Source organism: Vitis vinifera, chromosome 3 (assembly GCF_030704535.1).
Source record: "Vitis vinifera cultivar Pinot Noir 40024 chromosome 3, ASM3070453v1".
In the NCBI taxonomy this organism is placed as follows: Eukaryota; Viridiplantae; Streptophyta; class Magnoliopsida; order Vitales; family Vitaceae; genus Vitis; species Vitis vinifera.
The window spans coordinates 3,115,904-3,138,592 of NC_081807.1; the positions used below are offsets into that span (position 1 = coordinate 3,115,904).

General features: G+C 38.0%; 3 protein-coding genes and 1 long non-coding RNA gene across 5 annotated transcripts; 2 read left to right on the forward strand and 2 right to left on the reverse strand.

The window, feature by feature from the left end:
• On the forward strand, nt 1–8,689 carry LOC100253801 (SUMO-activating enzyme subunit 2). 2 transcript variants are annotated; one of them, XM_002283493.5, is made up of 11 exons: nt 1–428; nt 519–608; nt 4,249–4,332; nt 4,419–4,637; nt 5,271–5,372; nt 5,687–6,145; nt 6,266–6,495; nt 7,152–7,245; nt 7,338–7,520; nt 7,629–7,726; nt 8,063–8,689. In XM_002283493.5, exons 1-11 carry the CDS (start codon nt 396–398, stop codon nt 8,373–8,375), a joined length of 1,905 nt encoding a protein of 634 aa, XP_002283529.1. In that variant the 5' UTR covers nt 1–395; the 3' UTR covers nt 8,376–8,689. The 2 variants fall into 2 exon arrangements, with proteins under 2 accessions (XP_002283529.1, XP_059591808.1); XM_059735825.1 differs by lacking the exons at nt 1–428; nt 519–608 and adding an exon at nt 1,116–1,226.
• Nucleotides 8,690–9,210: 521 nt separating this feature from the next.
• LOC100248701 (uncharacterized) lies at nt 9,211–10,132 on the reverse strand. Its single transcript, XR_784818.3, has 2 exons — nt 9,736–10,132; nt 9,211–9,632 (listed from the first exon to the last, which is right to left on the reverse strand). It is a non-coding gene; the product is annotated as an uncharacterized LOC100248701 (long non-coding RNA).
• A 1,074-nt stretch (nt 10,133–11,206) lies between these two features.
• LOC100265813 (probable receptor-like protein kinase At4g39110) lies at nt 11,207–14,200 on the reverse strand. The gene has a single exon (XM_002280147.5). It carries the CDS (start codon nt 14,129–14,131, stop codon nt 11,516–11,518), a length of 2,616 nt encoding a protein of 871 aa, XP_002280183.3. The 5' UTR covers nt 14,132–14,200; the 3' UTR covers nt 11,207–11,515.
• Nucleotides 14,201–16,102: 1,902 nt separating this feature from the next.
• Nucleotides 16,103–22,370, forward strand: LOC100243563 (26S proteasome regulatory subunit S10B homolog B). Its single transcript, XM_002283508.3, has 10 exons — nt 16,103–16,292; nt 19,126–19,245; nt 19,675–19,811; nt 19,986–20,147; nt 20,287–20,373; nt 20,478–20,564; nt 20,649–20,786; nt 20,969–21,160; nt 21,243–21,341; nt 22,052–22,370. The coding sequence occupies exons 1-10, from the start codon at nt 16,190–16,192 to the stop codon at nt 22,124–22,126; spliced, it is 1,200 nt and encodes a 399-aa protein (XP_002283544.1). The 5' UTR covers nt 16,103–16,189; the 3' UTR covers nt 22,127–22,370.
• The last annotated feature ends 319 nt before the right edge of the window (nt 22,371–22,689 follow it).

A 22,689-nucleotide genomic window follows, 5' to 3' on the forward strand; every position in this document is an offset into this window, starting at 1 on the left:
GAAGTAGAAAAAGCACTTTAGGAGAAAGCCAAAGGGTTGGGTGGGGAGAGAGATGCTTTGAAGCACGTGAAATTAATCAAATTTCCAAGTGGAAAAGGCTTATTAAAGACGCCATCCAAACACCATCTTATAATAATAGAATTTAATTTCTTCACTGCATCGACGGAGAGAGAGAGAGAGATAAGAGGTCTTCTCCTTTATTGGCGCCGCTGAGCCGCCCTTTGATCGACCGCGACACCCTAGATTCCGCACCCATTTCTCACGTTCGGGTTCGATTCTCCACAAACCAACCCACCCACCCACCCAAAGACCCAATAACTCTTTCTCACATCTCATGCCACAACACCCACCTTCCACTTCAACCTCAACTTCACCCATCTGCTGTCTCTCCTCCAATGGCCTCTCATCAACGCTCTCCTGCAATAAAGGTGCTCAAATCTTTCCAACAGCACTTCATAATTTCGTCCGTCCTTTTATTTTCTTGTATTTTTGGGTCTAAATTTTGAGTTTTTGTGCAGGGCGCGAAGGTTTTGATGGTAGGGGCGGGGGGAATAGGGTGCGAGCTTCTCAAGACTCTAGCCCTTTCTGGGTTTGAAGATATTCATATTGTAAGTGTGCCAGTTGGGTTCCTTGTTTTTTTTCCTGATGAATTTGTTTTTGTTAATTAGGTTTCTGTAGCTTTTGTGTTTGTGGAGGGTTGCTAGGGTTTTTGTGAGATTTAGGGTTTAAAGACTGATTTAGTGTTCAGTTCGTTGTTTGGTGTGTTGGGTTTAGTGGTCATAAGGGTCTGTTTGACTATGGGAAAATTTTTTTTAATTGGATTTTGATGTTTCGCTTGGGTGCTGGAAAAATGTAGGAAGGTAAATGAAAGTAGATTCTTACCTTTTTTTTTTCCCCTTTTGGGAACCTGAGAAAACCAGAACTTCAACTCAAATCAACCTAATTCAGCTATATGGTCTAGGTATTGGGCACGAAGATATACATATCTAAGCATTTCGGTTGGCTATTTAATGAATAAATTTATATTAATTGGGTTTTAGTAATTTTCTATTGATCGTCTGTTTGGGTTTTGTATGAATTTTAGGGTTTAAAGAGTGTGGCCTAGTGCTCAGTTGGAAGTTTTGTCACCCAAGGGTCTGTTTGACTGTTAAGGGAGCCTTTGGTTTGTTAATGCTTTCTCTGGGTGCTGGGGAAAGGTAGGAAAATAAATCAAAGTGAGGTTTCAGGTATTTTTCCAAGACCTAAGAAACCAGGACCTCAATTTAACTAGAGCACTTCAGCTATTTTGTTTGGCATCTGAGTTTGAAATAATTCATACTGTATGCATTTTAGTTGGTTAAAGTAATGAATGAACTTTTGTTAATCAAGTTTAGTATGTTTAGTGTGTTGTAGGGTTCAAACAGTAATTTAGTGTTTGATTCAAAGTTTGATGTGCTGAGTTTGAAGTGTTTAGTTGTTCTTAAGGCTCTGTTAACCCTGGGAAAGTATTTTATGGGAAGTATTATGTTTTTAATTGTTGTGTTTGGGTGCTGGGTAAAGGTAGTAAAATAAATTTATTCCAAGAGGAAACCAGAACCTCAACCAAACTCAGCGTACTTCAGCTAGTTGGTCTAGGTATTGGATTCCATCATATTCATATTATACAATTATCATTTTGTTAATTTAATGAATTAATTTTTATTAATTGAGCTTTGGCAATTTTGTATTAAACTGATTTGCCAGGATTTTTTTTAGAGTTTTAGGGTTTAAACAGTGTGATTTAATGTTTAAGTCCACGCTTGATGTTGGCTTGAAGGGCTTAGTGGTCCTAAGTGTGTGGTTTGACCCTATGGAAAAATGTCTTATGTGAAACTTTGATTTGTTTAATGCTTTGTTTGGGTGCCAATAAAAGGTATGAAGATAAATGAAATTCATATTGTAAGTATTGGATTTTTTACTCATTTGGAACCTGCGAAAACCAGAACCTGAATTCAACTACCTTAACTCAGCTATTTGGTTTAGGTAGATTTTCCCTTCTTTCTCTCACAGCCAGAATTGCATTGTAGATTTCTTTTCTTTCTCTAGAATTCGTTGAATGATAATGAAAAGAGGGTTTTCATCAATTTCTTCCTTTCTCCATAAGTCACATGGCAATCCGAAAAGTTCTACTGCAAGGATGGAGTGAGTGCAATTCCTGATTTTATTTTTTGTTACCGGATAAAACTTTTGTTTAAGATAATTCTCTTTTGAAAAGAATAAAATTTCAGAAATGGGAAGATGTGATACCATTGTTTTGGTCATGGCTCTAGGATTAGAATTGTTTTTGGAACAGAGTTAAATTTGATAGTGACAGAAGCATGATAGCGATGGTGGAGGAATAGGCTTTCATAGGCAATGGAGTGGTGATGGTCCAGGAGTGCTGACTACCCGTTGGAGAGGGGGTCAGGGTTTGGGGCAGTGGTTGTTTGGGTTGCTGGAGTAGGGGCTGTGGCAGTGGGCCCTTTTGGAAGAGAGGAGTGCTGAAAATATGACTGTGAAGTGGGGAGAATGTGGGGGTGCGAGAAGCAGTTGTTTGCTTGCTGGGTTAGGGATCATGGCTTTTAGCCCCTAGAAAGGCTGATATTGGGGTTGGCTTTGCAATGGTGTCAGACACAGAGAAGGCAAGGGTGCTAGTGCTATGAAATGTTAGAACAGTTGAGTATTGATATTTTGGAGGTTGTGGTAGAGTTCTAGAGGTGGTGAGTTGCTTGAGGTAGTGGTGAGATGTGGTGGCAACTAGGGAAGCAGTTGTGTGGACATGATATGTGGTTGATGTTTCAGTGATGCTATCTATGTGTTGTGGTGACAGCTGCTATGATATTGACATGTTCTTAGAGTTGGTAAGGGGCTTGTGGTTATGGTGGCTATGTCTTCTAGGAGCCCAAGCTATGGTAATGGTCTTAGCATAGGTTGTTTGAAGTGTTGCTTCTTAATGGTGATCAAAGTTTTTAAAAGCGAAAGTGTGATGCGAGTCGTAAGCCTTGAAGCGTTGAGGCATAAGCATTTTGAAACCCTAATTTTTATGATTAATAAATATGTAAAAATAATTACATAAATAATTTTAAATAAATTGCATAATTATTTTAGAACATAAGAGAATTTTTTTAAAATTAAATATTAGCATAACTAATTATTAAGATAAATATAAAGACCTAATTATTCATATAATTTTACAACTTTCCATTAGAAAAAAAAGAAAAAAAAATGATGAAAGGTGAGAGTGGAAATTGGACACACTAGTAAGGGGAGGTAAGTGGTCATGTGGTCAAACTAAAAGCAATAAAACAAGATGTAAAAATGCGGTCATGGTGGAGAAGGTGTGGTGGTGGAGATCTAAAAACAATAAAACAATATCTTGGCGTCCTCCCCCCCTCCCCCCCATACCTCACAAAAAAAAAAAAAAAAAAAAAAGGTCAGGTCGTGGTGGGGAAGGTGTGGATTGAGAAGAAAGTAGAAAGGATTAAGGAGAAAGGAAAGGGGCGAGACGGAGAAGGTCCCATCAGATGAGAGTGTGTTGCTGAAGTGAGAAGCCACGATTGTGAGGTAAAGGTTTCACAAATCTAGGATTAGGGTTTTTCTTCCATTTCCTGTTTCTATTCTCAAGTCTCACTCACTCTCTATGGTATTTTCGTGTTAAAATGATGATATCTTCTTCAAGTTTTGTTTTTTAACATGACCACCTGAGTTACAAAGGTCCACAGAGGTGTATGCCTCACTCCTGGGTGCATAAAAGGTGCATCCAATGCATGCCCTAGCCACACCTCACTGTGAAAGGCGTGCGCCTTTCTGGAGTTCCACTTTTTCTTCAACACCTCAAGGTGTTTTTGCCCCGCCTCACTGTGAAAGGTGTACGCCTTTTTAGAGTTTCACTTTTTTCATCAATGCCTCAAGGTGTTTTTGTCACACCTCACCCTGAGGTGCGCCTGAAAAATGCCTTTGAAAACCTTGATGGTGGTATCATGTTTTACTTATTAGCTAGCATTTCTAGTTACAAAGCCTATCCGTTTGATCTTCCCAACTCCCTAAAGGAATTTATTTTTTTTGGAGTAGCATTTGAAAATATATTGTTCTCCATTTCCTGTGACATCACCTTGTCAATGTGGGTTTAAGTATGATGCTGTGGAATTTTCTTTAGTTTGTGCTACAAATGTACTGTTGCACACTGTTCTTTCTTTGAGTTTTTGCTTCGTTTTTATGATTATTAATCTGTTTGTTGGTATCCATATGCAGATTGACATGGACACTATAGAAGTGAGTAACCTTAATAGACAGTTTTTATTTCGGCAATCACATGTTGGGCAATCGAAGGCCAAGGTGAGTATATTTATTTGCACTTTTCGTCCTCAGCTTGCATGGGAGTTTTTCTGTTGTACAATCTATTTCATCAATTTATCAATTAGGTTGCTCGGGATGCAGTCTTAAGATTTAGGCCTCATATAAGCATTACGTCATATCATGCAAATGTCAAGGACCCTGACTTCAATGTGGACTTCTTTAAGCAATTTAATGTTGTTCTCAATGGTCTTGACAATTTAGACGCGAGGCGACATGTGAACCGCCTTTGCTTGGCATCTGATGTACCTTTGGTTGAAAGTGGAACAACTGGGTTCCTTGGACAGGTGATGATATGCTGTTGTTAGTTGTTTCTTTGAATTATTTATTCTTAATGGAATCAAAATTACTTATGTTGATTGAGTATGCATAATGTTGATTATGAATGCATGCATATTTGATTATGGAGATCTGTATATAAATTTTCAGCTTAATATATATACATACATACGCACATACACAAATACACATATACATACATATATGCATGTGAACTGCTGTTTGTAAAAAAGGGAATTTTTTTTTTCTGTTATTTTATCTACCAATAAGTTACCAAAGAGCTAACAGATAGTTTGGAGATCAGGACGCATTTTTAAGATCAAAGCTTCCTCAGCAGTTGGCTATGAATCACATCTATAACATTCATTTCTTCTGGATTTATTTTATAACATCAAAATTGTAAAATCTCCCTCCCTCCCTCTCTCTCTCTCTCTCTCTCTCTCTCTCTCTCTCTCTCTCTATATATATATATATATATATATATATATATATATATATATGTCATCTAATTGTGCCAATTTAATTAATGGCTCTGCTATCCTTGTTTTCTATAAGCTTACATTTGTGATATGGCATATTATGTACTGATATGTGTATATGGTTCTTATAGTGATTTTATTTGGCCAACTTATGGGAAGCAGGTTACTGTACATGTGAAGGGTAAAACAGAGTGCTATGAGTGCCAGCCAAAGCCCACTCCAAAGACATATCCCGTCTGTACTATTACTAGTACCCCATCCAAGGTACTGTAATGCAAGTTGTTTTATTTGGAAATTTGAATCTTTTGATTGACAATATTTTATTGTGAATGAAAGCCTTTACTTTTCACCAGAAAGTGCATGGAAACTTGCATTTTCACTTCTTGTAATGTCATGGTCACTGATGATCATTTTGGGGGTTCATTTCATGAACATGAAGGCAAAATATATTAAAAGATAATTTTAAATGGAGGTGGTTCAAAGTAGGAAATATGATGCTTGATTCACATTATAATTGTCAAGTCAACTTTTGCTCAACATTAGCCCCAAGTTTATGATGATTGTTTGTACTTTTGCAGTTTGTACATTGCATTGTATGGGCAAAAGACCTACTTTTTGCGAAGTTATTTGGAGACAAGAATCAGGAAAATGACCTAAATGCGCGTTCTAGTAATGCTGCCAGCTCATCACAGCAAGCAGAGGATGTTTTTGAACGTCAAAATGATGAAGGCATTGATGAATATGCAAAGCGAATATATGATCATGTGTTTGGTTATAACATTGGAGTTGCTTTATCTAATGAAGAGACTTGGAAAAACCGTAATAGACCAAAGCCCTTATATAGCAGAGATGTCTTTCCTGAGGAACCAAGTCAACAGAATGGAAATATGGATAAAAATTGTGCAACTGATGATCCATTATCAGTGTCTGCCATGGCATCTCTGGGTCTGAAGAATCCACAGGATATATGGAGCCTCCTAGAAAATTCAAGAATCTTTCTTGAGGCTCTCAAACTATTTTTTGGGAAGAGAGAGAAGGTTTGTCCAGTTCCCCATGCTTTTGAAGAAGGTTGAATTCAGCCATTGGATTTCTCTCAATCGCTTACATTTTCTCTTTCTGATCAACACTGATGATCTGTTTCTCAAATATTTTGTCAGGAGATCGGAAACCTGAGTTTCGATAAAGATGATCAGTTGGCTGTAGAATTTGTTACTGCTGCAGCGAATATCCGTGCTGCTTCTTTTGGGATTCCATTGCATAGCCTTTTTGAAGCAAAAGGTATCGCTGGGAATATTGTGCACGCTGTTGCAACAACAAATGCTGTTATTGCTGGCTTGATTGTGATTGAGGCAATTAAGGTGCTGCAAAGGGATGCAAACAACTACAGGTATGCCCTATATCGTTCATCTATTCTACCTGTCTTTTTATTTCCAAGTGATTTTGATAAATTCTGAAAATTTCTCTGTATTTCATATTGTTAGGGATGGCAAGGAATTATTTCTGAAGTAGTTCTTGATGTGTATTAATGGCACTGTTTGTTGGTCTAGGATAGTCTGTTTGCATTGAATACCGTTTACTTTGCATGTATTGCCCACTAGCACTTGCTTGTTGCTGTGCTGATGCTGCTGAAACTTGACAAGATGCTTGTATTAAGATTCTGAGCTCAATAAGTGGCTGATAGTGTGAGCATCAACTTGAAAAGATGTATGACTTTTGACACTTACATAAAAAAGGAGAAAAAAAAGGCGTAAAGAATGGAAAAAAACCATCTCCCAAGGGCATGTACATTTTATTGGGTTTATTTAGCGCTAGTGGTCTGTTCCTTGTAGTGATGCTCAAATTCCAAGATATATGCAACTTGCCAATACCATGATAAATTCCATTCATTATATTTCTTATTCATTTTTATTATTGTATTATTTTATTTTTAGTAAATTAGATTGAAAGGATTCTATTTCTAAAAGTAATTACAGTATGCCCTCCAAAGTTTCATTGTATTTCTTGGGGCAAATGTCCTCTGATCTGATCTGAATATCTACATAGGATGACATATTGTCTTGAACATCCATCGAGAAAGATGCTTCTTATGCCAGTGGAACCATTTGAACCTAACAAATCCTGCTATGTTTGTTCTGAGGTATGTTTAATATCCTTTCCCCTGAATTTGTCCCAATAATATATTCTAGTCAATACCTATATTCTGATAACATGCAAAATGATTGCAAGTAGACACCTTTATTGCTCGAAGTTAATACTCACCGCTCAAAGTTACGGGACTTCGTTGAAAAGATTGTTAAGGCCAAGCTTGGCATGAATTGTCCATTGATTATGCATGGACCAGCTCTTCTTTATGAAGTTGGTGATGATCTTGATAAAGATATGGCAGCCAATTATGCTGCAAACCTTGAGAAGGTATATTTCTTCTTCTTTGTTTTATATGGTATTGATTTGCTTGGGACCTTCTGAAATCAATTAGCTGATTTACAATGTTGTTTATATGCTCTCCTTTTTCTTTATCAGGTGCTATCTGAGCTTCCTTCTCCAGTTACTGGTGGGACTATGCTCACAGTTGAAGACCTTCAACAGGAGTTTACATGCAATATTAATATTAAGCATAGGTTTGCCTTCACACTCAATTGAACTTCATTGTGTTTGAACTTCCATAGATATGTTAAAAGATCTGTCATTGCTCTCTCAAAGGATTAGAATAAAACAAATTTGGTGATATGATAGATTGTACATGTGTCACCCATTGAATATTTGAAGAATTTGGTTTGCAACTTCATGCAAAATATATTTGTTTAGATCATACAACCTTCTTTTCTTAAACAAGGAAAAAAAAGAGATAAACCCAGTTTGATATACCATGTGATAGGGCTGTTAACTATTATTTTGTTGCTATTTGCTATATTTGCTCCACTACATAAATTCCAAGCACATTTCCTTTTTCACAGAGAGGAATTTGATGAGGAGAAGGAGCCTGATGGCATGCTACTTTCTGGATGGACACAAGCTCCTAGAGTAGAAAAGGATGACAATAAGACTGTGGGCAACGGTGGGAGCAGTACATCGAATGCATCGTCTGCAATGCCAGTGGAGGCTGAAGAGGATGATGACATAGAGTTCGTTCCCACTGGGAAGAAAAGAAAAGTGGGTGAGATTTCCAAGGCCACCAATCCAAATCTTTCTGATGTTGCTGATGATGATGTTCTTGTCATGCTTGATGGTGAGAATTTGGACATCAACAAGAAGAAAAAGTTGCAATAGATCTTTGTTGGAGTTGGTTGTGGAGGGGTTCTCATACTCTAATTTTGTACCATTAGGAGAAAATGGTGATTCTTTTCTGCTCATAACTCTGGAATTGTCATTTTTAGGCGCCAAACTTTAGTCTTTTGCTTAAGTTAGATACAAGTAATTGTTTTTTGCCACTTATTGTTCCAAAGTGTAGCAACAATGTGTATTCTTCCTAACCTAATTTAATAGGGTCAGTGTGACTAGAATTTGAATGTTATAATGTGTTGGAAACACTTGTAAGCTGATTGGAAATCAGTGAATGAACTAATGGTGTTAGATTTGTGCAAGCTACTCATCAGAGCTGTTTTCGAACAATGAACTTGAAGGGGAACCATTCCCAAATCTTTCTATCCTATACACCAAAGCATTAATCCAGGTTATCTAAATTGTTCCAAATCATCAAGTAGCCTGCAAGATATAATTTCACTTAATTTGAATCAATTTTTTTTTTTTGGACTACTCAGTTGCAGGTCCCCACCCAGAACACCATATTTTGGAAAATAGGTTCGTATCTCTCTGGTGAAAGGTAGTCTTGAGTTTCTTGCAGCCACGCCTGTTCCAGTGTTTCTGCTTGTTGAATTTGAGCTCTTATATTGTGATCGAGCTGCAGTGTTGGGAAAATCCCTTTGATGGTTCATGGGGTGTGGAACGATTATGTTAGACTCCAGCATATGCATGTGCATTAGCCCTCCAAAGGGCTCTCTCTAGGCTTTCCTGGCTTCAAATTTTGTTCTGAATTGCTGCTTTTACTCCCCTTTTATCCCCTGCTCTCAGATCTTGGCACTTCAAATCTAGCAGTTGAACTGGCTATGGAATTGGGTAATCTCATAAATTGTTCAATTGCTCATCATTTCAGATTCCTGTTGACATTTACATTACCAAACAATCTACCATGTTTTGATATGGAGCCAAAACTCCAGACTCTACTCATTCTCTTCTACATGGATCTATGTAGAATGATGAGAAACTCGCTAAAGATTTCTGATAGGGATTACATCCTTCCATTAATGCTCAAAGTTTCACACACCCAAGCATGGTGTAGTGCATTGGGTGCCACCAGGCACTCTTCCACATAGATATGGGGCAGCTTGTATATCCTGTCTTTTTGAGTGTTTCTTCCTCTTCTTAGCAGCTGGATGTTCTTTTTTCTTTAGATCTTCTAGGCAGTGAACGTCTGCTATGGATGTGAAGGATCTTGCCTTCCCGGAGTAATACCTCGACAACCCTCTCCTGCAAACCACAAATTCCAAAGGTTATATATCATTGAAAAAAATTACCCTTCTGCAGAAGGAATCAAACACTACACAGAAGGAAGGGAAACTTGTGTTCTTACTTCTGTGGAAGATTGGTCCTCAGTGCACCCATGTCAAAACACAGGTTTTCGATTTCTTCTCCCATATCAAATTTATCAGACAGAAAATAGAGTACAATGACAGAACAGGGTGTTTGATCGTGAGGAATTATAGAAGAAGGTGTTTGGTTTTTGATGATTTATAGAGGAAGGAGTCTGCTGGTGAAGATTTATTTGAGTTTCAAAATGAAAAAAGAAAAACAGTTGGGGCTATAACCGTCAAGTGGGATGGTAATGGGGATAAGGGCTCCCGGCTCACACGTCATGGGATAGGAGTACTATAAAAGTGGGTTGGTTTGGAGCCTCTCAAAAGATTTGCGTCTATTGTTTTGGTTCCGAGGATAGACGGAGACACATCCACATCCTTATCTACACTCCCTCTTATTCATTCAACAGGCCTAACTTTTTTGAGGCATCCCACTTTGTGTCCCCACATCTATTCACAATCTATGTTCCAACTTTAGTCTTTCATTGATGAAGGAGAGAGCTCAGATGACCTCAACCATCCACTTGCACGCCCTTGATCCAATTGCCATCACTTTGTGCTCCATGAATTGAACCAGTTTCAGCTTGTTTTCGTTTGTATTTGACTCTTTGTCATGCCTTAGACAGACCCACTGCCTAGGTTGGGCACACAATGCTTTGAACCGGGACAAATTCGTGGCCTTTCCTGGCCACTTGTCCTGTGACATTGATCCATGGAGGACCATACAAGTTTTCTGGGATGCAAAAAGTGCCTCATTATGGAGCATGGGACACCCCACGCGCGCCACATTAGTCCATACCAGGATACAGCTTTCATACGCTAATTTAAGACCCCACAATTGTGACATCCTAGACATTCATTCAATGACCATCATGGGCAATTCATATAGTTATAGATAACACCGGTACAGCCATGATGGCGGGTGAATGTTTGGCCGCTATGGCTGACCCTGGTCCAAGTTGGGTCAGGGTCAGAATCTCATTTCCGCATACTAGTTTTACTTGGGTCCTAGTTGAACAATCCAAGTCAGGGATACATGAACACTAGTTGGGTGGAATTTTAGTTTAATTGTTGCCCCCAGTGATCTAAAACAATTTCAACATTTCTGATTTCAATCTTATTCTTAATTCATGTAATTCATATCAAGGTTGGATGCGTTTAGCTCATAACCATTCTATCAGTATGGCTGTATATATGGGTGGAAAGTGAAATTAATCAGAATATTTCTCTTCATATTTTACTCATTCATGGTTGATTTTAGTATGGTTCTCTTTTACTGCAGCTTGCAGGAGGATGATTCATAATTTCAAAGAACTTAGTTTCAGGGTCTAATGGAATATGGATTGCAAACTGATAGGCTCTCACATAATGTAAATGATGTATAAGATTAAATGAGTAATATAGATATGCTTGTTACACCCATCCGTATTAGTACATCAATCATACCAAATAAGCAAATGACACAGTTCAACTTGGACCATGAACAAGATAGTACCCCAGGAGAGAAGAGACAGAAAGGAGAGAGTGAGAGAGGAGGAAGAAGAGAGAAAGCTGAAAAACAAAGTGAAGGGAAAGAGCATACAGCAGTGCAGATTATTATGTAAGATGAGATGAGAAACGCCAACCCGCAGACCTTGGAAATGCTAACTATGTTACATTCATGAAGTAGTGGTAAAGCCACCATGACTACACATGAATAAGGATCCCCCACAGGATGCTCAAAATTATAATGATCTAAACGATGGTTCAATTAGTCAACCATATTTAGGATTTTTTTTATCTACCACTGAGCCCAGAAAATTGGGCAAACATTGCAGTTCCTGAGTGCTCATCAATGACCTGAACTTCAGCTGGATTGTTACTCTCTTCTGGTGAGGACAGTGGGCGATTATCGGCTGTGGAAGTAGGAGGAACTACTGCAGGAGCAGGGGCGGCAGACAGTTTGCTTTCTTCCTCGGCCTTTCCTTGTAGTGAAGCCTCTTGTAGCTGCAAAGCATACTCCAAGTTCCACAGGACATCTCCCATGGAAGGTCTGTCAACACCATGATCAGCCAGGCACTTCTCTGCGGCCTCAGCAAACTTTTTCATTGATTCAGGATTGATGGTGCCTGCCAGAAGGGGGTCGATGATCTTGTCCAGCAAGCCCTTCCTCTTCCACTGCATTGCCCATTCAGCCAGGTTCACTTGCTCTCTTGGGAGTTGTGGGTTGATGGCAGGCCTTGCACACAATGCCTCTAGCAGCACTACCCCAAATGAATACACATCAGACTTGTCTGTCAACTGCTGCCTCCTGAAATACTCTGGGTCCAGATACCCGAAGCTCCCCTTCACTGCTGTGCTCACATGGCCCTGCTCCATGGTGGGTGCATTTTTGGACAGCCCAAAATCAGCAACCTTAGCAATGAAGTTGTCATCAAGCAAAATGTTTGTTGTCTTAACGTCTCTATGGATGATCCCTTGTGCTGCACCAGTGTGAAGGTAATGAAGGCCGCGAGCCGCCCCGATACAGATCTCCAGCCTCTGCTTCCAGGACAATGAAGCCAAGTTCTTCCCATACAAATGATCCCTGAAAGGTCCATTGGACATGTACTCATACACCAGTATCATCTCTGAGTTTTCATCACAGTACCCAATCAGTGACACCAAGTGCCTGTGTCTGAGCTTTGACAACATCTGAATTTCTGTCTGGAACTCTGTGATACCTTGCTCTGATTGCGGGTTTCCTCTCTTGACAGCAACTTTGGTCCCATCATCGATCTCTCCCAGGTAGACATTGCCGAACCCACCAACTCCTATAATTGCATTTGAATCAAAGTTCTTAGTTGCTTCCTGTAATTCAGTGAATGAGAAGTATCGACCTAGGCCTAGAGTAGATGAGTAGAAGCCGCTCTTATGAGACCCCAATGAGTTCTTGCTTGTCATGAAGCTGGTGTCTCCGGCATGAAGCGGGAGCAACCATGAAGAAAAGCTGTTCCTCTTTTCCCAGTCATGAGGCCTTCTCTGCCACTTAATCACCATGGCACCAAGCCCCACAAAGGCTCCAAACATCATGGCAAACCCGACGGCAGCCACCGCGTTGCGGTTACTTGAAGTCTCCGCCTTAGACCCATCAACACCGAACTCTCCATCCAAACTATTCACTGAATTGCTCATCTTCAAGATCTCCAAACCATTAATAATGGCGTTCACTGAACCAGTGTCCTGATTCATCGGACCAATCTGAACAGTGAGCTGATCAGACAGCAGGGAAGTATTCACAACAATATCTTTATAATAAGGAGTCGCCAAAGCAGATGTGATTGTGGACAAATCCAACCCAGAAATGGCCATCCTCCCATTGATATACACATTGAAGTAGAGATCATTGAGAGATTTGCTCACAATATCGCAGAAATGCATCCGGATAAGGTACCCAAATGAAGGATCAATGTTAAAGTTCCATGTTACATTGAAGTTTGGATTGGTAACCCGGGCATCCGCCATTTGAATAGCTGAGGCATACACCAGTTGGGGTGCTATCAGCGGGGACTCGCCCTCAGGGTAGGTGATGACGCTCGGAGAAACCGAAACGCTCTTAGCCAAGACATCGGACTTGAGGTATGGGTGATCAGACACCCATGTCCTCCCCAGTGTATCGTTCTGAGAATTGATCAAGGGGCCTCCCATGTTGAGCCTGTACACTACCTGGTATGAGTAGGAGGACAGCCCTGAAAAGTCCCCGACAGGGAAAAGAGCCGAGCCGGTATCCGTGATCAAGATGTCCGGAGCTGAAACCACCTCAATGGCATTGACGAACGCCACAGAATTCCTCATTGGGCTGAACTTGAGGGTGAAACGCTCATTGGTAACATTTACAAGGTACTCCTTGAGGACCCATTCAGTACTATTATCGAGATTGAAACTGTGGAGAAGAACCACCTGATCCGTCGACACTGAGAAAACAGCATGCTGGAGATCAAACTCAGTGTTATTCATAGGAAAGAAATGAAGCCTAACCCAATGCCACCCTGGGCGGGACATGCGAAAGCTGTAAGTAGTATCCTCGACAAAGATCCTGGCCGTCAAGTATATAGGCGAAGGAACATCTGCAGATGGGACTGAGATTTGGATATCATCTTCGGAAGAAATGTATGGGGCGGCCTGCTGATCAGTCTTGAAGACTCTGCCGTCAGGGAGGGGGGAGGAGGTGGTGCCTCCGCAGTCAATGAGGTAGCTATCTTGTGGGGTGTAGGTGGAGGCTGGGGCAGCAGATGTGATGGTGAAGGTGCTGGCAAAGAAGACACAGAATAGACCCAGGAGGACAGTAGAGGCCGCCATTGATGAAAATGGCGACGAAGATGAGAATTCTGAAGGATTAATGTGAATTCCTCTATGTTTCTTTTCCATCTTCATCTCCCTCCTGGGTGAGGAGGAGGGTGAATTGAAAAAGATAGAAAAAGAAAATTTGATGGTCTCTTTCTTCGTTTCTCCTCTGCAATGGTTTCTAAGTTAATGATTGGATTATAAGTGGTCATAGCCGGAAACAGCTATTTGCATTCCCAATAATAAGGCCATTTTTGTGGGATTGATTTTTGTTACACGACTGTTTATTTTGGCGCCTATACTTAGTAACTACCAACCGAATAACGGAAACAAACACTTATTTTCACAAGAAATGGTCAACCCATCTTTCTTTTTCTTTCTTAATGATTTTGTGACAGGTTGGCTTTCATGACTATGGCCAATTTTTCTCTTGTAAATCAATATTTGCATATAATTTCTTTGCTGGAAATTGGTTATACTTTTAGGTAATGTTTGGAGCATGGAATAAAAAATAAGAATGAAAATGATTTTTCATGTAATTTTATAAGAGCTTTCTATCGGATCAATCTACCTTAATATGAATTTTGTTGAAAATATATTTCCCTTTTTGCATAAGTATCTACATTCAGTCGTCTAGATATTATCTACTTTGAGTCCAATAGGATACTTATGACTTTTAAAACGAGTCTATAAGATTAAGAAGAACTTATGCATATATAGTTTTAATAATTTTTTTTTTCCTATATGATGTAGGATATTATAAATACCCTATATGTAAACATAGCATCCTCGTTATGTTCTATAAAATTATGGACCTAAATACATATACACTCTTTATAGGACCAAACAAATCTACATACCAGAATCAAGGATCGATTATGATATCATTTGTAAAAAATTATTTAGATCAAGTTTCTATTCATAAAATGATTTGTTAATTTTAATTTTGATTTATGAATTATGTTGATACGGTCCAATATTACTCACAATTTTAATTCTACTTAAATATCTATCTTTAACATAATAGATCAAATCATGTCAAAATAACCTCAAAATTTTGATTAGGGCGTTATTTTGATATTTTTGGCCTTGATGCCTTAAATTTGTTTTTTTAAAAAATAAAAATAATTTATTATTATTTAAAAAAAACATTGGTATGTGATTGGTTTTTAAAGAATAAAAAACAAAAAACTTATCTGGCAAGTTATTTTTAAAAATAATTTTTATATTTTGATTTTGTATAAAGAATTATAAATTCAGCTTATATTAAATTCAATTAAATTTAATTTGAGTCATATTTAAAATAAAGAAAATTCAATTAAAATAAATATTTTTTTAGTAAAATATAAATATTAATTTTTTTTTTAAATATAGTCATTTATAAAAGAAAAACTAGCAAATTCACTTCAATTAGTTTTTGTCTGTGGCTAGTTGATATCAAGGGTTATTTGGTTAAATGGGTCTAAATAACCTTCATATTTACAAAAATAACCCATCCTAAAAAGGTATAAAAAAAAAAAATCTAATTGAAACAAAAATACCTCTCATATTATCTTTCTCTAACACTTACAACTTCTCCTCTTCTACTTCATTTATAAGCTCTTTGTAAATGACCCAAATATGAGGGTATAATTTTCTTCGATTTTTTAAGGAAGAGGAGAAATTGTAAGTGTTGGAGGGAAACAAAAGGAGGGATATTTTTGTCAGGTCATTTTTTTTTTATACTTTTTAAAGGATGGATTATTTTTGTTAATATGGAGGTTATTTTGACTCATTTAACCAAATAACCCTTATATTAATTGGATCAATTTTTAAGTTTAAAATTATTTTTATAAATTAATTAATTTAATTAATGATAATATTTTAAAAAGTTTAAAGAAAATTTAAATAGAATAAATTAATATAATTGGAGTGTAAGTTAAAATCTAAACTAAATTTATTTAAAATTTTTTAAAAAAATTTAAATTTATCATCCAATTAATTAGAAAAACTAATAATTCTACATGCCACGTGGCAAAAAAAATTATATATATATATTAGAAGTAAAAACTTAGTAGTACTAGACGAGGTTTTCTTCTTTGCTTGAGGAACAAGGCGAGCGCAGTCTCGTTATCTTCCAAGCAGCAGTGCAAGAGCGAGAGAGAAACGATGGCGAGCGAAGCAGAAGACGCCGTACGACGTCGTACAACCACCACCGACTACCGTAAGAAGCTGCTCCAGCACAAGGAGCTCGAGTCCAGAGTTCGATCAGGTCAGATTTATGCTAATTCCAAGACCCTAATCTCTTTCTTTCTTTGACATTGATCAGTTCTTTCTAGATCTGATTCGATTTTCCTAGGGTTTCAAGTATTCTCTTGATGATTTCGTTTCTCGGTGATACCTTATTTGGTTTCTGAGAAAAGAGAAGGAAAAAGGAAAGGCAATGACAAAGTTGAGTTCTTTCTTGTTTTATTTGGCCTTTGGTTTGCTTTTGAATTAGGGCAAATGGTTGTTTGAGGTTTATTGATTGAAAAGTCTAGTCATTCTTGTCTTTTCCTGCTGTTTCTCAGAAACCAAACAGAAAGACTGTTTTTTGGTAGCATTAGAACCGATTGACCTGCAATTCTGAGACTTGGAGCAATATAAAGGGAAATATTGTAGATGAGTTTTTGAAACACGACATTTTTTGGGGAACAATTGGTGATGAGTAGTTGTACTCCAAACATTTTGAAAATAAGCCAATTAAAGCATTAAAGGAGAGGAACAATGATAGGGGATGCTTATATTTGACACCATGAAATCCCATGTGTTCCGAGAATCCAAAAAGATTTTGAACTTTGGTTTAGATTTGGCTGCATGGTAGATATTTGGAGGCACTACAGTTAGGGATTTCATGTACCTTAGCTTTCTTTATAGGGACCACAAGGAGGTCTCTAGCTTGGCTTTAGCATTGGGGAATAAAGTTTGAAGCTGAACCTCCAAAATGGACTAAGATATCAAGAAAACTGGATTAATACTGTATTTTGGGTGGTCCATTGCAATCTGAATCATGTAAGATGGTGATAAGTTGAAAAAGCCTAACCATATCTTGATGCTACATTCTCAAGTTCTCGAATAAAATTTAATTCATTAATGTATGGCTGAAGTGCCCAATGCTTGGTTGGCTTCTCTACAATCATGAGTGATTTCTGTTTTCTTTGAACTCAAGTTTCACAGTAAGGAATCTATGTATTGCCAGTCATCAAATTGAGCTTTGGTTTTATTTATTTATTTATTTATTTTGATAGCCACATAAAGTGAAAATCTAAATGAAAACCACTACAATAAATGGTGCACCAGAATACATAAGATGAATATAACAGGCACCAAGAAGCAAAGTTAAAGAAGAGGGAACACTATGCTCACCCTCAATGGGAATCCAACCAATCTACAAAATCAATTAATGGCATAAAGTATTTATCCATGTACAACGTACTACAAGAAAAGATTGCTAAGGAAAGTGCTTTTGAGGCTTTGTCCAAACTTCACTTTTTCATACAATTTTTTATTCTTTCCTAACATATTGTCTAAAAATGCACAAGGGAACGACTCTATACACCTTCTTTCATCTTTCTCCCACAAATGAGTCATATCAACCTGACATTGGAAGAAAGGACCTAGGACATGTCAAACAAAGAGAACAATAACTGCCATAAAACCCTTGTCTTGATATAATGAGAAAGGATGTGATTAATGAATTTTTCCTCAACCTTACAAAGAAAGCATTTCTTAACCAATGGCCATCCTCTTCAGAGAGAAGAGGATCTAAAATCAGTACCTTACCCTAGCTGACCTCCCAAGCAACAAAGCTTGCCTTAGATGGAACCTAGGAATTTCAATTTATCTCCACTAGAAAAGGAATTGAACAACTTGGCTCCAAGACTAATTAAAGATCTTTGATGAATCTCTTCCCCATTCACTAACTTCCCTTGTAGTCTATAGAGAACGTATTCTATAGTGTCCAATTCCTAAATGCTCAAAGAAATGAGGGATCTAGATCCAATGACCTCTTTCACAACTTTGGTTCCATATGTTTTCCACCCGCACCTCTTTCTAGGTGGTTAAGGCATACAATGTGGGGAAGGAGGCACACAAAAGCTCCTTACCATACCACCTATTCTTCCAAAACTTCACCCTGCTCCCATCACCCACAAAAAAGGAGACTGTACTATTAAAGAGGACCCACTCCTTGATAGCTTTCCACAACCCAATCTCATATGCATTCCACAAGAAAGTCACCCCCCTTCTTCCCCCTATTTACCACCTATAACTTGCTTCAAAAGAACTTCCCTTTCAGATGCATGTTGCTAACTCCACTTGCAAAGAAGTGCTATGTGAAGCAAAGAGAGGCATCTACACCTAGACGCCCTTTACTCCTGGCTTTGATTTTATGCATATCGTCAATTTCACACATGCAAATTAAATAATTGAACCAGATTGTCAGTTGTTTTTCGACTATGTGATCATGAGAGTCTGAAATTACATTTTCTCAGCATTGCTTAGCATAATTATTTGCTTTATAAGTCATTTCTCTTGGATGAAAAAGATATTAATAGAACAACTTTTGCACCTGCATCCTTTAAGATGACTTTCTATGTTGTGAAATTTTTATTTCCATTCAGATTGGTTACTCCACCCCTAGATTCTTGGCTCTTCCTTGTACTGATGAACCCATTTCAAAATTTATCTGTTATTGCTTCCAAGTTTTCTTTTCTTGTTTTCCATTTGTTATTTTGGTTCTTGGATTGCTCATTCTGTTTGGTCATAAGCAACATTAAGTTAGCTTTGGCCAGATTGTTGCTTTTGCTGTGGGTTTCCTATTCTATACTTAATTTCCTTTCTGCCTGAATAGTGTTGCCTATGCTCTTCAACCACACAGCTAAAAGAACTGTTTTTTAATAAGCAAGGTAGATTTTTGGGGGGAAAAAATGCATGAAGAACATTTTTAAAGTAATTTGTAACTGATTGACTGATTCATATAGTAAACCAGTTTTTGTGTTGCAATTTTTTTTCTTTCTATTATGCCACTGCTGTAACTAATAACTGTTGGAATTTGGTGTTTGCAGTGAGAGAGAATTTGCGGGCTGCCAAAAAGGAATATGCTAAAACTGAAGATGATTTGAAATCGCTTCAGAGTGTTGGGCAAATTATAGGCGAAGTTCTTAGGCCTCTTGACAATGAACGCTGTAATTACATTTCTATATATTCCTTTGCTTGTTAATTGTCATTTGAGCATGGTTTGGGGTCATGGAAGCTGATTTTTGGATGCTCTCTGGTCTCTTCTCCATTAAACTTCACCCCCATTTTTTCCCTTTGAAAAATGAGATCTCTTGATGCTCCCAATATAGAGGGAGGGGCAGCATACAGATTGTTATACTCAAGCATTCTGGTTGCACAATTGATGGTATTACTGTGCTTGAATGTAGTCCTGGCTAAAATTCTGTTCAAATGTATCTGCCTGTTTTGGAATTTTATTGACCTTCCTTTTTGCTAAAAGACAAAATGCATATCATTTGATTTCAAAGGATGGATGCATCTTATTCTTCCCTAAATGTCTAGGTTTAGGGCATTGGTTGACAATTGTGGAACTAATTGATGTTTTGAATTTTTTTCAGTGATAGTGAAAGCAAGCAGTGGACCAAGGTATGTGGTTGGCTGTCGCAGTAAAGTGGACAAGGAAAAACTGACTGCAGGCACCCGTGTAGTTCTTGATATGACTACTCTCACAATTATGCGGGCTCTTCCACGAGAAGTAAGTAATTTCTGTCAAATCCTTTTCGAAAGAGAAGTGGTTGTTAGTACTGATTAAAATATCCTCATATAAAAGAGGGGTTGCTCATTGCTCCCGTCGATTTGATTAACTAAGGTTATTCTTTGTGAAGATATGGGATTGTGTTGTATATCATGATCAAAATTTGATTTACAGGTTGATCCAGTTGTATATAACATGCTTCATGAAGACCCAGGTAATGTTAGCTACGCAGCGGTGGGAGGTCTGTCAGATCAGATTCGAGAACTCCGGGAATCCATTGAATTGCCTCTAATGAATCCTGAGCTCTTTATTAGGGTGGGGATTAAGCCTCCCAAGGTACTTTCACCCATAGACTTGGTGAATCTTCAATCGTGTTCATGAATTTCCCCATGATTGCCTTCCAGGTCATCTTTCTTCAGTTGGCTACTTAGAAAATCTAAAATTTTTGAGAAGCAAAATTTCTCAATTGTTTCAGGGTGTTCTTCTCTATGGACCTCCTGGAACAGGCAAGACACTGTTAGCCAGAGCAATTGCGAGCAACATAGATGCTAACTTTTTGAAGGTTAGAATTTATTATGTGTGACTTTTACTTTAACTTTATCTTCTAACTATTTCAATTTATTGTACAATAACTTTGATGTTTCATACTCCTTCCTGTGGGTTTAGGTTGTCTCAAGTGCCATTATTGATAAATATATTGGTGAAAGTGCGAGATTGATAAGGGAGATGTTTGGATATGCACGAGATCACCAAGTAAGTGTTTGAATTGCATGGGATTTTTTCGATTTGTGAAATCTTTGCCAATGATATTCTAATTACTGTTTTTTGCTTGTCAAGCCCTGTATCATTTTTATGGATGAGATTGATGCCATTGGTGGGCGTCGTTTCAGCGAGGGAACAAGTGCTGATCGTGAAATTCAGAGAACACTCATGGAGTTGCTCAACCAGCTGGATGGATTTGATCAGCTTGGGAAGGTATTTTTATTTGTGTTATCAGTAACTCTGTTTGCTCTTTTGATTTGATTGTTTATAACCATCAGTTGAACTTGCTTCTAGTTGCATGCATATATGAATGCATCAACATCCCTCTACATGTTTTTGTATTTGGCTTTGTGATTGTCCAAAAGGTGACTAAATGTGAAGTGTGGGTTTCCTAGGTCAAAATGATTATGGCAACAAATAGACCTGATGTTCTGGACCCTGCACTTCTTCGTCCTGGGCGACTGGATAGGAAGATAGAAATTCCATTGCCAAATGAACAATCCAGAATGGAAATCCTTAAAATCCATGCTGCTGGAATTGCTAAACATGGTGAAATCGACTATGAAGCTGTTGTAAAGCTGGCTGAGGTGAGCCACTGATGTTTGTATATATCCAAAGCTTTCCTCCACATACTTTACCTGAGAATTTAACGCGTTGCATATGCTTTAGGGGTTTAATGGAGCCGATCTTCGTAATGTTTGCACTGAAGCTGGGATGTCAGCAATTCGTGCAGAACGTGACTATGTCATCCATGAAGATTTCATGAAGGTAATCTTTCTTGCTTCTTCAAACTTCATGTTCGACTTATTTGAAAAAAATTGCATGCTACACTAATTTAGGTTATGTGGTATGGAATGATGAGTACCATGGATCAGGGGATTGCATTTGATTCCAGAGCATGGTTCCCCTTCATCTGTGCCCTTGGATTTTAGTTGTTGAAACCAACAGCTAAAATTGGAGTGCATGGATGAAAGGAGTCTGCACATAAAAATGAAATGAGATTTGATGTGTTCTTATGCCTTGGTCCCCTTTTTGCCAATATATGGCACAAAACAAAATATTAACATATCGAGTCCCAGCATCATGAAAAATTTTCTTAATGCATAAACTACTCAAGAAAGAGCGGGAGGGGAAAAAATTATTTGTTCGATTTTCAAAAATTAGCCTGCTAAATGTGTTTTATGAAAATGGCTTAAAAGGGTTTCTTGATGCATAGCACTGCTATTGAAAAATGATAAAATGATGTTTGGGAAATGCCCTGCCAAAAAAATATATATGTTGCTAAAAAATTATTTATGTGATCTGAAAAACTAGTTTCTTTAATACATTTTATGAAAATGTGGCCACATCATTATGTCACTTTTCAATAGAAGGCAGTATCAGGACATATCTTGTCAAGTGCCCACACTCTGCCCGGAAGTCCCAAGACTGTAGTTTAAACAGGTGGTTCTTTCTGTTTTTTCTGTGTACTGTTTCAGGCTGTCCGGAAACTGAATGAGGCAAAGAAACTTGAATCAAGTGCTCACTACAATGCTGATTTTGGAAAAGACTAAAAAAACCCAGCTTGTCAATCTCTCTGTTTTGTTTGGGAATATGTTTGGGGGCTGCCCGGAGACTGAATGCAGCATGGAGAACTGGGATCAAGTGTGTGCTGTAATGTTGATTTGGAAAGGTTTTTTGAGCCAAGTATATTCAATTTCTTAACCATGGATAATGAAAGTCCAATTTACTGGGGAATGCTGGCCAAATGTGACTCCTGTCTTAAAAGGTGAATTATTGAATTGGATTTATTACTTATATTTCATGTCACTTAAAATTTATCTCGGACGCAAACATCAAACTACAATGAGATATTTTATCAATCCAAAGTTTTCTTAAGTTTTTATCGTAGAAGTAAGGGATGTTACTGTGGCCGGCAAGACCTGAACCGTATGGGATTGATGTGGAATCACCCCAACACATAGCCCATGTGATCCCGCTTTTTCTCTCACTAGGGTCTCTTATGGTTTAAATATTTGAGGGTGGCTATGCTTTATAAGCATACCTGATTTTTAGATGATTTAGCAGTTCCCAATGAACAATTGATCAGGCTTTTCAGGTTCAAGTTGGAATCTGA

Coding starts and splice junctions, on each gene's coding strand:
- LOC100265813 (XM_002280147.5), bottom strand. CDS start 14,131: ATGAAGATGGAAAAGAAACATAGAGGAATTCACATTAATCCTTCAGAA.
- LOC100253801 (XM_002283493.5), top strand. CDS start 396: ATGGCCTCTCATCAACGCTCTCCTGCAATAAAG. Junction 4,333..4,418: donor TTGGGCAATCGAAGGCCAAG/GTGAGTATATTT, acceptor TTTATCAATTAG/GTTGCTCGGGATGCAGTCTT. Junction 7,521..7,628: donor ATGCTGCAAACCTTGAGAAG/GTATATTTCTTC, acceptor TTTCTTTATCAG/GTGCTATCTGAGCTTCCTTC.
- LOC100243563 (XM_002283508.3), top strand. CDS start 16,190: ATGGCGAGCGAAGCAGAAGACGCCGTACGACGTCGTACAACCACCACC. Junction 20,148..20,286: donor TGGGGATTAAGCCTCCCAAG/GTACTTTCACCC, acceptor CAATTGTTTCAG/GGTGTTCTTCTCTATGGACC. Junction 20,787..20,968: donor GATTTGATCAGCTTGGGAAG/GTATTTTTATTT, acceptor TGGGTTTCCTAG/GTCAAAATGATTATGGCAAC.